Below are 16,405 nucleotides of genomic sequence, written 5' to 3'. Positions count from 1 at the left end.
AATATTCAGGTCAAGATAACCTAGAGAGAGGAGAAAAGAAAATGTTATGAATGTTAGAGAGACAGAGTAATTGCAACACACCCAGTGGTTGAGTGTGAGTCAAGAGAGACAGAAGAAAAGGAAACACACCCCTGAGACGTTAAGTGTAGGTGACTGAGAACATATTTAAGAGAAAAGATGGGTAGTTAAAGATTTTTAAAAAATAGTTCATCATATCTTGGTTGAAGACATACGGGTTGAAATGTCTAACAAGTTGATGGCAGCTCGGAAGAGAGTCGGGGAAAGAGAGAATTTGGATCATCTTCACGGATATGACAAAGTCATGACACTGAATGTGACAGCCAATGGGAAGAATGCCACTGGCAGTGATGAATGCCCAAAAAAATGTTTGACATTTCAAAGGACTCCAGGAGTTATTTAGATTCAGCGATTAAAAAAAAAAAATCACTGGTGGCTAGTAAGGGAAAAGCAAATAAAACAGACTGTGCTAAGTTACTTCAGTCGTGTCCAACTCTTTGTGACTCTATGGACTTAGCCTGCCAGGCTCTTCTGTCCATGGGATTTTCCAGGCAAGTATACTGGAGTGGGTTGCCATTTCTTTCTCCAAAACAAACTGAACTACTTCTATATTCTTATGTGCCATATTCTTTTAGAAAATTGCTACATTTTCATTACAGTCAAGTATAATGTCATTTATCATAGATGTTTCATAGGTGTTTGAAATACATACACACATATCTACTCCTACTCTTATGTCTTTATTAATTTCCCCTCATGTTTTCATAGTATATGCTTTATGTTTTGGATCCTATTATTAAATGCACAAAGACTGTTGATAGCTTTGTCTCCATTATAGATTGTCCACAACAAGATCACATGGCCCTTTGCATTAACAATTTTTGCTTTACATTTAAACTTGCCTAAGGGCTTCCTTGGTGGCTTATTCAGTAAAGAACCCACCTGTAAAACAGGAGATTGCCAGCAATGTAGGAGACCTGGGTTCGATCCATGAGTTGGGAAGTTTCCCTGGAGAAGGAAATGGCAACCCACTCAGTATTCTGGCTTGGGAAATCCCATAGACAGAGGAGCCTGGTGGTCCCCAGTCCTTGGGGACACAATGAGTCGGACATGACTTAGCGACTAAACCATCACCATTAGTAAATTTACTACTCCAGCAAATTTTTTTAATTTTATTTTTTGTGGATTAAACAGAAGAGTAATATAAAGAATTAAGAAGCTATGATAAAAGAACAAGGAGTTTGGGATTCACATGTACATACATCTATATTTAAAACAGATAACAAGGGCCTACTGTATAGCACAGGAAATGCTACCCAACAATTTAAAATAATTTGCTTAAAGTGGTTTTTTGTACTTTAACTTTGCTTAGCTACTTCATTTTAGATCTCAGCATTAGGGTTCTTTAATGAGTAAACTTATCCCATAATGCATTTGATGTTTGATTCTATTCTGGTCTCTATATTGTTTGTTGCTTATGTTTCCTTGTTTCTAGTTTTTGTTAAATGGAAAATACATTTTGTGTGTTCCTATGTATTTTTATGTGTGCGTGTGTGTTTGATATTTCCTTTTTACTGAGAAACTAAAGAATTTATAATCAGTTCTCATATCTCATATGTAATATATATGCTAGCATATACCTACCTATCATCTATCTACTTACATAGCTGTATATAAATGGGTTTCTTTTTCTTGGGTTGGTTTTGGTCACTGCCTCCTGTACAATATTACAAACCTACATCCATAGTTCTTCAGGCACTCTGTCTATCAGATTTAATGCCTTGAATCTATTTGTCATTTCCCCTGTATAATCATAAGGGATTTGATTTAGGTTATACCTGAATGGCCTAGTGGTTTTCCCTATGTTCTTTAATTTAAGTCTGAATTTTGCAATAAGGAGCTCATGACCTGAGCCACTGTTGGCTTCTGGTCTTGTTTTTTTTCTGTTCATATTGAGCTTCTCCATCTTTGGTTGCAAACAATATAATCAATCTGATTTCATATTGACCATCTGGTGATGTCCATGTGTAGAGTTATCTCTTGTGTTGTTGAAAAATGATGTTTGCAAGCGAGTACAAAGAATGTCTATATAGGTAGACATACTTTATATTGTTATATAAATACATGTGTATATATAAACATGTATATACACACGTGTGTGTGTATATATATATATATATAATTTCTTTTGATCAATAGAGCATTCCATCAAGGAATTCATTCTTATTTATATTTCAACCCTAAATGATAAATAGGAGTTTGCAAACAATTGTCACTTTAGTTAATCACTAAATATCAAAACCTATATTACACTAGTAAGACATATTGCATTTAATGAATAAATAAGAAAAAAAGATGGATGGACATGTCACAGCTAAGATACTGTAAAGAAATTTTAATACAAAAATGTAATGAAGGATGATGGGAATACAGACTAGAACCGGAGGATATTATTTGCTGTGGAGAACCAATCCTATTTCCCAATCTGAATTCTTTCTATATATTGGAAAGGATAAACAGTGAAAATAGACAGGAGAGATAGCTCATCAACACATGTATGGCTTTATGAGTTATTACAATATCAAAATACTTCTCCTGATCGGCACAGATATGTTACCCTGAGTTTCCAAGCACCTTGACTTCCCTTGAAAGTTTCCGCCTCATCTTAGGGATTCCTACTCTCTCACCACAATGGAATGATTAAAGAAATGAAACATATCAGATTAGGGAGCCTCAAGGACCCTGGTCTACTGTTATAGCTTCCTGTTCTGTTTGATGGTACTCAGGCTAATGATAAAATTTAAAATTATCCCTGGAAGAAGACATGGCTGAGTCCCATTTCCTATTAGACTATCTCTCCTTTTCCCTCTGACTCTCGCTTGAAGTATGTATGCTTCAGATCCACTTGCCCGTAGACAAGGAATACACACAACAATATCTAAATATGAAGAATCTTTTGCAAGTTACTAAACTGCCCCACATAAAGTTAGCATACGGCCAAATATTTGATGCTTTTACTTGCAAAAATGAAATCTCAAGGAGAGAATCTATGAAATCTCTAGGCACATAATCCTTGGATCTGGCATTATTTTATATTAGGCATTAAAACTTGTCCAAAGGTATAGATGATTCAAAACACTCATATGATAAGAAACTCAGAATAAGCTAACACAACCCATGGATCTAGATCAGAGGATATGAATATCCTGTAAGTGAAAAAAAGAAAAAGAAACATGAAATTACAGGGGAAATTTTCATTTCCAAATGCTTCCAATATTGCTTTCTTATTTAAGGAACAAATGCCCTCAAGACACTGTTGACAAATCAAGTTATTTAGGGTTATTTAGAGAAGCTGATGATTTGCAAAGCCCTAGTAAAGCGACAAGCATTGAACTTATGGGGAAAAAAATATATGTCTTAATACAAATGAAGTTAATGTACATAACAGAATATAATCAAATCAATGCTTTTGTTTATCCTGCAAACAGTGTAATTCAAGAAAGCCCCATTATGATCCATCTTTTCTCCAATGTACTCTTTACATTTTCTGATCATTTATATCAAAAACAATACAGGCAACTCTACTCAATACACTGTAATAGCCTAAATGGGAAAGGAATCTAAGAAAAAGTGGATTATGTATATGGAAAACTGGTTCACTTTGTCATACACCTGAAACACAACATTGTAAATCAGGTATACTACAACAAAAATGAAAACAAAACAAAACAGAAAACCCAAACAAACAAAAGCAACACATCTCCTATCTGATTTTCTTTTGAAGAGGAGAAATCGATTTATTTAGAGAGAAGCACACGCAACATAGTGGGCCATCTCAAAAGGTGCTGTGTTATGTGATCAGTTGCTCAGTCATGTCCGATTCTTTGCAGCCCCAAGGACTGTAACCAGCCAGGCTCCTCTATCCATGGACTATTATTCCAAGCAAGAATACTGCAGCGGGCTGCCAATTCCTACTCCAGGGAATCTTGCTGATTCATGATGAAACCCACATCTCTATGTCTCTGTGTTGGCAGATGGGTTCTTGGCCACTAACACCACCTGAGAAGCCCCCTCAGAAGGTGAGAGGCCCTGAAATATGGGCTGGTTCATTTTTATGGTCTGGGTAATTCCATAGGCTAAAGGGTGGGAGTATTATTCCAACTATTTTGCAGAGGGGGCAGGTTTCTAGGAACTGGGCCACTGCCCACTTTGGAACTTTTATGGTTGGCCTCAGAGCTGTCATGGCATTGGTGGGCAAGTCATTTAGCTTGCTAATGCGCTACAATGAGCGTATCCCAGATTCAACTTCTTATCTGATCTTTTGAAATTTTTCAATCCATAACACTATGCCTGTAGTCATTTTCAAATTAGAGACCGTCACTCCACATATAAGTGAAAACATACAGAACAAGTATAGCAAAACAAAAACAAATTCACAGATACAGAGAGCAAATCAGTGGTTGCCAGAGGGGAAAGTGTGGGGATATGAGCAAATCAGGTGAAGGGGACCTGGGGTTACAAACTCCAAATATTATTTATTTCAGTTATAAAATAAGTCACAGAGATGTAATATAGAGCACAGGGAATACAGCCAAAGTTATTATACTGTAATAACTTTGTATGGATAATAGCTTAAAAATATCTAATTACTATATTATACATCTGAAACTAATTTTATAAGTCAACTATACTTCAATCAAAAATAATAATGATAAAAAGACAATTCATTACTAGTGTAAGTTGAAATGTCCTTGTGATCCATTTATTCTGATGATTTCAACCACCTAAATTTCTTTAGCTCTTTAATATTCCATACTATATCCAGACAACTTTCAAGTTATGTGAAGTATTTTAAATATTTCTGCATCATTAAGGAAAAAAGAAAAAATATTATTTCAATCTTAAAAATAGATGAACAAAAGAAAATATAAAGAGCATATAGGCTCCATTTCTAATTAGGGATGAAATCCAACCTGATGTTACTTAGTATTAGAAGCTTTTAGAAAGGATGGCAAATATATCTGTTAGTTTTAGGAACTAAAAATATCATGGAGAATTGAACGTTATTTGACCTATTTATTCACCCACTTGACAGAAATCAATCACCAAGTTTAATCCTAAACTCTCAGCCCAAAAATGGCAATGAACGAATATCTGTCAATAGAAACAGACAAGTCCACTCTTAGTGAACTTCTTGATTGCTCTAATGTAATGGCAAGTTTTGATAAAGAGGAAGATCTGCAAAAGAGCACATACAAAAATTAAGGTAGATAGGCAGTGACATATGAGAAAGACAGATAAGACAGTTATGACATTTTATATAAAATAAGCCTTTTACATTATTTCAACCCACTCCAGGTCTCTTGCCTGGAAAATCCCATGGATGGAGGAGACTGGTAGGCTGCAGTCCATGGGGTCACTAGGAGTCAGACGTGACTGAGCGACTTCACTTTCCCTTTTCAGTTTCATGCATTGGAGAAGGAAATGGCAACCCACTCCAGTATTCTTGCCTGGAGAAACCCAGGGATGGGAGAGCCTGGAGGGCTGCCGTCTATGGGGTCGCCCAGAGTCAGATACGACTGAAGCGACTTAGCAGCAGCAGCAGTTTGCATTATTTAGCTATGGCAGTATCCTTTTAACAGGAAATATAGGGCTGTGAATCAGCAAGAAAGCACACAAGAAATTTTACAGAGAAACATGGACCTCTTCGGAATCAAATAGATCAGTTGGCCTCCATTAAATAAACAACTTAGGCTTTTTAAATTACTTTTTTCCTCGCTATCTACAAAAGGTAAAGCACCTTTAAATTTTAAGATTAAGTTGTCAATTCTTAGGGCAGATTTTCCTATTATTAAGTTTCAGGAAAGGAGGGGAAATTGGGGCAGCATTAATTTCTTTACAAATGGCACTGTTCTCAACAACTCAGACTTTCACTGTCCAGGGAAAAACAGATACCAAGCATGGCATTTTGACCCAGCTTTAAGTTGACGGAGTCTATGTAGCATCATACTTGATTCATTTGATGCAAAATCAGTATTGATTAAGCTAAGGCAGTTAGGAGGATAGTTTTTAAGTGGCGTTAGTCTTTGTTATGATTTCTAAGTCCCCATAAGCGCACTTGGATAATTGCTAAAGCAAAATACAGCAGGAGAAACTATAGAAAATATGAATGCAATAAAAAGAGATTATTTTCTTAATGCAGCTCACTTGTCAATTTACTCTGAGAGACATATGGTAAAATTGAAACTAAAGGTCACAGGCTGCTTGAGATGCATGAACTTAAAAATTAAAGAAAGTCATCAGCAACTTGGTCTATATTCATTACCATCATCTCATTCAGGAAATCTCTAAAAGGCAAGTGGAACTTTAGAGCCCATGAAAGATGAATTTTTGTCACCTTGGCCCTAGAGTGGCTTGAGGTCAGAGAATTAAAGCTATCATAAGTTAATAACAGTTTGTGTAACCTTACCCTTAAGGAAAGTGAACATGACTGTTTAGAATTTTGTTTTACTGCATTTACCAGAGTTTGTGTGTGTGTGTATGTGTGTGTGTGCCCTTGAAAACCACTGTCACTTCCCCAGTATGAACTCCCTAAAGTTAGGGGTGAGTTTTGTGTTCATTGTAGAAGAGAGGGCAACGTATGTTGGAGGATTCATTTTCCAGCCCTCTTCACATCCCTCCTGATTTCTCTTGAAGTGATAAACCTTTCGGTATCTAACTTGACTAATTACTTCTATATCCTTGACATTTAAACTCCCCATCCCACTGTTTCTCAATCTGGGGATGAAAGATATAACTTTACATACATGTTAAAATCAAAAGACTTATGTGAAAATGCACATTTTACCACAGAGATATATCCTTTTAGAAACAACAAAACAGAATGTGTAAAAATCAAGAAAAAAAAAATGAGGAAAATGTATTGAGAGTATAACAGGAACTGAAAATCTTACTTACTCATCCTTATTCTATATTTCTTAGTATTTAGTGTGTAAATTTTGAAATCTTGACTTCAGCCAGCAATTTTGAATGAGAATAAAATACTCTTTGATAATACATGAGACACCTAAGTGAAAGATAATGCTATATTCAAGAAACTGCAGAGAAATAAAGGCAAATGTTACAAGAAATGACTGCTATAATTTTATAGTTCCTCTAACTCAAACTAGTCTCCAGATCTCACCATCATTATCTCTCTCATTTCCTTTCAGTCTAATTAATCAAAATCCTTCCTAGATGTTCATTTCTGGTCAGTATGTCTTCCTGAATATGAATAAGAAATAGAATACCATTCAATGTTTGAAATTATGGGGGTAATCTCAATGACGGAAATAGATGACTGGCAAAAGGGAAGGGAATGCCTGATTAAATATATTCATGAAGATGTCAAAGCCTTATAAAGCCAACATCTGGGGAAGAGAAAGCCATAGGACGAGAGCTTCCTGGTGAAGTGTGTTTCTTGAAATCATCACCACCATGGACAGCAAAGGTTCGTCGCAGAAAGGTATGTACAGCAGCTTGTGGAGTTGTTGGGTTTTATCCATGTTCCAATGGGGGCATTAATTTGAAATTTGAGGAAATATTCTCTTAGGTTTCAGGATTACAGAGTTTAGAAGAACTAGCTAATCCTGCTCTAGAAATCAATTGTATAGGGGCACAATAGGACAGTGGTTCTTGAATGGAGGACTGTCTTCCAGAGACATTTGGTTAATGTCTGGAGATGGTTTTGGTTGTCTTAATATGGGGCAGGGGTGCAACTGGTGCCCAGGGGGTAGAGAACAGAGATATTGCTAAGCATACTACAATGCACAAGTTAGCCCCCAGAACAAGTACTTATCCAGCTCAGGGTGCCAATCATGTCAAAGTTGAGAAAACTTAGACTGGAATAAGACCAAAAATGTCTCTGAGTCCAATTCATCACAACTCCAGAAGGTAGAAACAAACATTTTCTAGTTACCAAGATTCTTATGTGGTGTGGCTAAGATGAGTCAGTCTGATGAAACTTTTAACTCTGAAGCTATAATACAGACAGTGACAGCAGAGTAGTCTCCTACAATACTTTGTTGACTGGGTTTAATCCAAATGATATCTTAGAAGAAAACACAGGCTAGTAACAATAATCGCCTTTACTTGCTTGGTTGACATTCGCTAGAAAAAGAAATTGCAGATAACTAATGAGAACTTACTGTATAGCAAGGACAAATCTACTCAGTGCTCTCTGGTGACCTAACTGGGAAGGAAATCCAAAAAAGAGGGTATATATGTATACATACAGCTAATTCACTTTGCTATACAGCAGAAACTAGCATAATATTCTAAAGCAAGTATATTCCGATAAAAATTAATTTAACAAAAGAAATTATAAGGCAAAGACAATTACAAAATTTATCTTATGAAACAACAAAAACATTTCTTTTTTATCTCATCTTAGGCTGTGGAAAAAAGTCCTTCAGATGATAAAGGTTCAGATAAATGTAGTCAGAGTTAAAGAATATCTATCCAGTTATGAATTTCCTAGAACCAATATTCCAATTTCTCTATCTGTAAAGTACTTTATATTTATACTTGTAGATAAAACAGTTAATCAGCTGTGTTACATGACTGTAAAGTACCTAAAATAATCTCTTTGGAAATATGCCTTTGAAAAATTAAAAGACTGTTATATGAATTATCTCACAATATTGATATTTTTATTTTGCAACTAAAAGGTTGTTCATTCTATACTACATTCTATACTAAATAGTCTTTTAGATATTTTCAGGTGTTGAAGGTTAGGTATTTTTTCACCCTAAATCTTTAGCCCTTGCCTCGTTTTGTCTTGGACACTTTCCAATTACATTTATTCAAGATTCCAGACGAAAGGAGTTTTTTGGTAAACACATTTCTACATTCTTTATTTTATTTGGAGCAATTTGAACTTAAACATGATTTAAATCATTGCCTTTTTCCTTTTGAAAGTGTAAGTTATTGATATGTTAGTGGTTCATATCAGTCCATCTGCTGAGATAGTAAATTGGTGACTACATTGTCTCTGCTAATTGTAAAGGACTTTAAAAATGAATGTTTTATAGACAGAGCAGAATGAGTGGATAAAATCGTCTTTCTAGGGTCACTGCTGTCATGCAAAGACAAAATATTTTTCTCTACTAGTAACGGCAATGATCGCCCCAAGCACGGGTCATCACAGCTACTGATGGGGTCCCTGTTACACACATGCAACCCAAGAGCCCAACTGCCTGTGTGTTGTGACATGAGGAAGTGAAAAGATGACAGTGTGGTCCCCAGTCATCTCCATCTGCTAATCATGGGACTTGGGGGAAAATCACTTGCCCTAAGTCACTGTTTATTAATAAAATCTGATGATAATAATGGAGATCACTGGAGAGAGCCCTGATGCTGCGAAAGATTGAAGGCAATACAAGAAGTGGGCGGGAGAGGATGAGATGGTTAAATAGCATCACTGACTTAACAGACATAAATTTGAGCAAACTCCAGGATATAATGAATGAAGGGGAGCCTAGAATGCTGCAGTCTATGGGGTGACAAAGAGACTGAACTTAGTTATGCACAACAATAATACAGTGAAGGCCAAGGCTATCTCAGAGGATTATCATGAAACACAAATTTTACACATTTTTAAAAGCTTTTAGCAAAGTATCAAGGAAATGGATGGGGTTAGCAGATCCAAGATGCAGTATCCTTTTTCTCTTAGAATTCTCTTTGTGTTCAATAATAGGGTTCAGGAAGTCATGTGTTTCTTCTTACCCACCATGATGGTAAACCACACAAATCAACTGTGCTGTTCTTGCCATTTCAGTGTCTAAAATGCAAGCATGAGTCAGTAACAGTGAAAAAATGACAAACTCCTACAAGCTGCTGAGAATCTGCAGAGAATCCCAAGACATTAGACTATCGTAGGAGAATGACCTAAACACGCTGACTCACATTAATTTAAATTCCAAGTGTTTGCAGAACACAGGAGCACTTCTGGGAGCAATACAAAAATGCATGGGGTAACCTACTTCTGCAACTATATATCTGTGCAAATATCATCATCCATCTAAATTTACACAGTGGAAGGTGTTGCTTCTTCCCCACCCCAGCTGCTACAGCACCAAATCCTGCTCAGGGCAACGGGGAGAGATGAGGCCTCCCTGGACAGGATGGCTTTTGCTAACCTTGGGCTAATACATCATCTCAGAGCGGCTCATGTTTTTATTTAAGCAGGGTCCCGCCTGCTCCTGCTGCTGGTGGTGTCAAATCTACTCTTGTGCCAGGGTGTGGTCTCCACCCCCGTCTGTCCCAATGGGCCTGGCAACTGCCAGGTATCCCTTCGAGACCTGTTTGACCGGGCAGTCATGGTGTCCCACTACATCCATGACCTCTCCTCGGAAATGTTCAACGAATTTGTAAGTACTGTATTTCTTGCTTATTTCCAGAAGAAACCTTTGCGTAAGTGACTGGGCTATACTATCCTTTAAACAAGAAGGCTGCATCAGCCAAACTTCAAAGAACACACTTTCTAGGTCAAATAAGACATTAGCTCATAAGATGTGGTAACTGAAGAAAAGATGTTTCATGAAATCTCCAGGATTCTTAAGCAGTGACATACCTGTTTCAATTTGCTTTTATTTGTTAAATTTCCAAAATAAATTTAAAGCACCTGTATTTGTCAGCTTGGACTCTCATAGCAGAATACCATAGACTCAGTGGATTAAACAACAGAACTTTATTTCCTTGCACTTCTGGGGGCTGGAGGTCCCCGATCAGAGTGCCAGCAAGGTCAGTTTCTGGTAAGGGCTCTGTCTACCCAGGTTGGCTTCTCCCTGTGTCCATGCAGGGTTGGGGGCAGGGAAGAGAAACAGAGGAAAGGCACAGAGACAAAAGAGAAAACTCTCCAGTGTTTCTCTTCATAAAGACTCTAACATTTTGGATCAGTGTTCCACCCTACGAGCTCATTTAACTTTAATTAATCCTCATAATCTTCTGGGCTTCCCTTGTGGCTCAGCTGGTAAAGAATCCACCTGCAATGTGGGAGATCTGGGTTCAATCCCTGGGTTGGGAAGATCCCCTGGATAAGGGAAAGGCTACCCACTCCAGTATTCTGGCCTGGAGAATTCCATGAGTGGGACACAAATGAGTGATTTTCACTTTTATTGTCAATCTTCATAAGGGCTTCCTAGGTGGTGCTCGTGGGGAAGAACCCTCCTGCCAATGCAGGAGACATAAAAAATGCAGGTGCAATCCCTGGGTCAGGAAGATGCCCTGGAGGAGGGCATGACAACCCATTCCAGTATTCTTGCCTGGAGAATCTCCATGGACAGAGGAGCCTAGAGGGCTATAGTCCACAGGGTTGCAAATAGCGGTGCACAACTGAAGCGACGTAGCTTGCACACAGTCTTCATAAAGACCCTTCTCCAAACACAGTACTTCGGAGATTTTTGCTTCAACACATGAATTTGGGGGAGAAGGAAATGGCAACCCACTCCAGTGTTCTTGCCTGGAGAATCCCAGGGACTGGGGAGCCTGGTGGGCTGCCGTCTATGGGGTCGCACAGAGTCGGACACGACTGAAGTGACTTAGCAGCAGCAGCAGCATTCAGTTCATAGCAGTACCTGACAAAAAGCAGTCTTAGGTGGGGCTGGGAAAAAGAAGCATCTTGATTTTCTGGTCCTTCAGTGTCCCTCTGGGCATTCTTCACCCAGCACACAGTAAATAGCCAATAAATGGGAACTGCACTTCAGTGAACTGGGTGGATGGAACACATTAGACAGAGCTGAATTCCTGTAATGAAAACAAATAATGATAGTTTTTTAAATGCTACAAATTACTGTTCTAAGATGTGCAATATATGGGTTTATAACTACAATAGAATGCTTGGTTTATAATTGGAAACAAAATTATTCTCTTTCTGATGAAATTACTTTTAAAGTTGTATACTCTTTTATGTCAATCAAGGAGCCCATAGTAGAGCAGAAAACTGATAAAAAATGGTGCTCAAAGTTTCTATTAAATTCATATAGTTCTTTTTATTCACTAGTTTTCCTTTCATCTTCCATTTTTGACTGTCATCTTTTTTCCAGATCTTCGAAGTAATCTCTTTAAATGCTCACAACTTTTGCTAAAGATAAGGTTTTCTTTATCAACATGTTAGCTAGTTATTTTGACTCTCCTTCTCAGTCCATTGCTTACTATTTTCAAAAATTTTATGCCATGTTTTTCTGACTTACCACTTTCTCATCATCAACAATGCTGTATTCTGCATCTGTGAAGCATACTAAGCTATAGGTTTGTGGATTCAGATTAGTCAAAGAAAAGTTATAATTATATATCTTCTTTTAAGGGAGTACATTGGTTCCAACCCAAAGTAAACAAGAGATTAAATGTCTACATAGGTATCATACATATGCACTATATTTGGTTCAAATACTAAAAATAGATGATACTTAATAAAGCAGTTAATATTTCATATTTGGGTTATTTTTAGTGTTTGCTATCCAAATAGTAACTATGGGAAGGATGAAATGAAACAAGGGAAAAAAAAAGAAGGAAAGAGGTTGGAATTTAGATGACAAGCAACTGTTTTCAGAGATAATAGAAAGTAAAAGTAGGAAAAAGAATTACTTTCAATTTTTATGTGACCCTCATTAAAAAAAATTATTCATCTATCAAACGTGTTAATATTCTGCTAAAGGTTCATTTATTGAATGCCCAAACAACCCTAACGAATTGAATTTGCTTGATTGCTTCCAGGATAAACGGTATGCCCAGGGCAAAGGGTTCATTACCATGGCCCTCAACAGCTGCCATACCTCCTCCCTTCCTACCCCTGAAGATAAAGAACAAGCCCAACAGACCCACGTGAGTCTTTTATCCGGGTTTTCACCAGAACAAGTGAGACAGTGCACTGGTGTCACCAGGCTTCAGGTTATTAGAGGTCATGGTAACTGGACATGCAGAGAAAGGTGGAGAAACATTATGCATTATGCAGTTGCATTATGCAGTTGATGAAATATGAGTAAAATCAAGGGATGACTATAAAGATCTGTAGCAGCAAAATAAATAACAGATCTATGAATTGTCCATGTGGACAACATAAGTTCAACCAATGCATTAGATCCAAGGTTGCAGCCATTATACTGTATGAAAACATGAAATAAATGGAATGTCCATGTTTAAAATATAGATTTAAAAAATTCGTGGATATGTAAGAAACACAACCCGTTTTGAGTATTCCCTGTACTAGTGACTCCTACATGGGAGTCACTTCTACACTGCACTACTTAAGCCACCAATTCTGCCTTTCAAGGCTCACCTGATTCTTCTACTTCTCTGACACCTACCTCATTCTTGACTGACTCCTCTAACACCTCTTATTTTTAATTATAAATCTCCCTCCAAAACGGGTCCTAAAAAATATTATGTTTTGCTTCTCATGGTTGTGATGATTGCCTTTGTTCTGATGACCACATGTCTACCGATAAGCCTCAATCATGTATCCCAGATCCAAATTTTTATCATTATAATCGCTCCTTCCTCATTCCCTGAACTAGGCACAGCGCTAACATTATTTAAAATATTTCCACATGCACCTCCCCTTAAGTACAATCTGTTCTCTTGCTTCAGCTTTGTTAGTGATACCAGGATTTTTTTCATCTGCTAATCTTCTTAATAAGGAGGATGATAAAATGAAGGAAGAAGGTCAAGAAGAAAAAGGAGGACTTTTAAAATAAGTTTAAAATAAATTTAAAATTTATTGAGAGCTATTACCTTGCCATACAATTTACAAAGTACTTTGTTTTCATTACTATGTTTAATCCTCATGAAAATTCCTGTAGCACAATGACCGTTATTACACTTCCTGTAATATGGAAACCAAGACTCAGAAAAATTGTGGAATTTGTACCAGTCACATAGGTAGTAAGCAGTGATTCTGGGTTTCTTCCAATCAGAGCTCTCACTCTTCCTCTTTAAGCTACAACGCCCCCAGGAAAACCATGCTGCCACTCACCCTAGAGTCTGAATTTCATTTCAGCTCCCTTACTCTCACATCCCATCATGTTTCTATTGCAATGTCTGTTTGATTTTTCTCTGCTGTTCATTTCCTGTACCATTAAAGTAGTTCATGGCCATCAAGAAATCAAGAATTTTAATCAGAGATGCTCAGCCCCTGGGAGCATGTCCAGTCCCGATAGTAGTGAACTAGGGGGCAAAACCCTCCATGGGGAATCCCACTAATGCTCTTAATAAAGACAACACTGTGCCATTTTCTGCCCAGACACATGTCAACAAAATAGACTGCTCTGATATCAGCTTGGGGGCTGATGTTGGGATGGACTAAGCGAAGTGTGGTTAGGAATGTCATATCTTCTTTACTGCCTCTTTGTTCTAATATCATAAAAGGAACTACCACTCAAAAACTAAAAATACATGAATGAATACATCGATTCATTAATATGAATGAATCACTGGGTGAAAATGAGTTGGGCACTGGTGGAGTCCTTCTTTCCTGGGTCAGGTACTCCAGGCACATACTGAGTTCCAACAAAATACTTAGATTTCTCTCCCCAGACAAGCAAAGCATTCAAATATAAAAGAACTCACTCAGTGGATGGCAGAATTTCAGAGGGAAAAAGAAAATTCTTTATGTTATAAATTAGAACTCATCAGAAACACTGGTTACTAAAATAAGCCAGATTTTTAAGTATTTCAGCAAAGTATAAACCGATAGCTTACATTTTATAATTTTGCAACCTTCAAAAAATTTTCAATACATATAGGAAAAACCAGGAGTTTTTTAGGTCAATCACTCTGAGCAAAAATCACATGTTACCAAATCCACTGAATTATGCTTATTTTTAATGAGATTGTTTCCTGTGGTTGTTCAGCATGAAGTCCTTATGAGCTTGATTCTTGGGTTGCTGCGCTCCTGGAATGACCCTCTGTATCACCTAGTCACCGAGGTACGGGGTATGAAAGGAGCCCCAGATGCTATCCTATCGAGGGCCATAGAGATTGAGGAAGAAAACAAACGACTTCTGGAAGGCATGGAGATGATATTTGGCCAGGTGAGCAGCCTCATGAAAGCTTCCTTGCTATTCTCATGAATGAGAGAGGTGATTTCTGTAATGAGGAATGAGTTTTGAACTATCTCACTGTACAAGAACACAATTCAGGCCTTCTTTTTCTAGACCGGTGTTACATAAAGCAAGAACCTGTTCATTCATAGTGATAGATTCTATTGTAAGTGAATTAGAATTCCACAGCAATTTTTCACAGGTATAGTCTTTCTTGAATTGTACAGTTACACCAAAATCTTGCCTCTTCCTGGGTACAGATGGCTGAAATATTTTCAAGGATAAGAGAATTAGAGAATACAATTTGCAAGATAAATGTTTTCTTCAAAATATCCCAAGATATCCTCTACTGAAATTCAGCTTGTATTCTTTCTCTATTCTCCTCAAACCACAGGATGAGAGTGAGAAGAAAGAAAAGAGAAGATCAAAACCAAATACTTGAGTTCTGCTTTAGTTTTTATTAATAAATTACTAACATATATCTGATACACTGGCTCCAAAATCCAAATGTAGAGACTTTCATGTATCTTCCCTAATTTTTAATTTGATAATTAGAAAGAACAAAGATGAGCAAATACTACTAAAACTCATAATAACTCGTTATCTTTTGGATGTTTAGGTAATTCCTGGAGCCAAAGAGACTGAGCCCTACCCTGTGTGGTCAGGACTCCCGTCCCTGCAAACTAAGGATGAAGATGCACGTTATTCTGCTTTTTATAACCTGCTCCACTGCCTGCGCAGGGATTCAAGCAAGATTGACACTTACCTTAAGCTCCTGAATTGCAGAATCATCTACAACAACAACTGCTAAGCCCACATTCATCCTTTCCATTTCTGAGATGGTTCTTAATGATCCATTCCCTGGCAAACTTCTCTGAGCTTTATAGCTTTGTAATGCATGCTTGGCTCTAATGGGTTTCATCTTAAATAAAAACAGACTCTGTAGCGATGTCAAAATCTAAGACTGCAATTTTGTCAATGTTTCTTATCTTCATTTAATAGACAATCAAATGAAAATCCTTCCTTATGTTTGAGAGAAAGAACTTCTGATTAAAATTTGTCACAAATAGCAGAAACTGACATTACAAAGACCATTAATAACTTACTTTAGAATCACAGCAAATTATTCTGGGTCAAGTTATTAGAATTAAAAATTAGATAAACATTCATTGTGTTGGTCATGCTACCAAGAAGACTGAATTCTCAGGATTTTTTTCCAAATGTCAGCCAACTTTCACAGAATTATAACAGACAATGTAAATGCTATGAAATTAGTGTACTCAAAGAGCATGAGGTTTACTGAACTGTCT

At 37.2% G+C, this 16,405-nt stretch overlaps 1 protein-coding gene across 2 annotated transcripts; it reads left to right on the top strand.

The window, feature by feature from the left end:
* The first annotated feature begins 7,412 nt into the window (after positions 1-7,412).
* On the top strand, positions 7,413-16,057 carry PRL (prolactin). 2 transcript variants are annotated; one of them, XM_027524257.1, is made up of 5 exons: positions 7,413-7,522; positions 10,246-10,427; positions 12,772-12,879; positions 14,907-15,086; positions 15,715-16,057. In XM_027524257.1, exons 1-5 carry the CDS (start codon positions 7,495-7,497, stop codon positions 15,904-15,906), a joined length of 690 nt encoding a protein of 229 aa, XP_027380058.1. In that variant the 5' UTR covers positions 7,413-7,494; the 3' UTR covers positions 15,907-16,057. The 2 variants fall into 2 exon arrangements, with proteins under 2 accessions (XP_027380058.1, XP_027380057.1); XM_027524256.1 differs by having other exon boundaries at positions 7,421-7,522; positions 10,243-10,427.
* The last annotated feature ends 348 nt before the right edge of the window (positions 16,058-16,405 follow it).

This window comes from Bos indicus x Bos taurus, chromosome 23 (assembly GCF_003369695.1).
Source record: "Bos indicus x Bos taurus breed Angus x Brahman F1 hybrid chromosome 23, Bos_hybrid_MaternalHap_v2.0, whole genome shotgun sequence".
NCBI lineage: Eukaryota > Metazoa > Chordata > Mammalia > Artiodactyla > Bovidae > Bos > Bos indicus x Bos taurus.
This window is presented reverse-complemented; position numbering and strand designations above follow the sequence as displayed.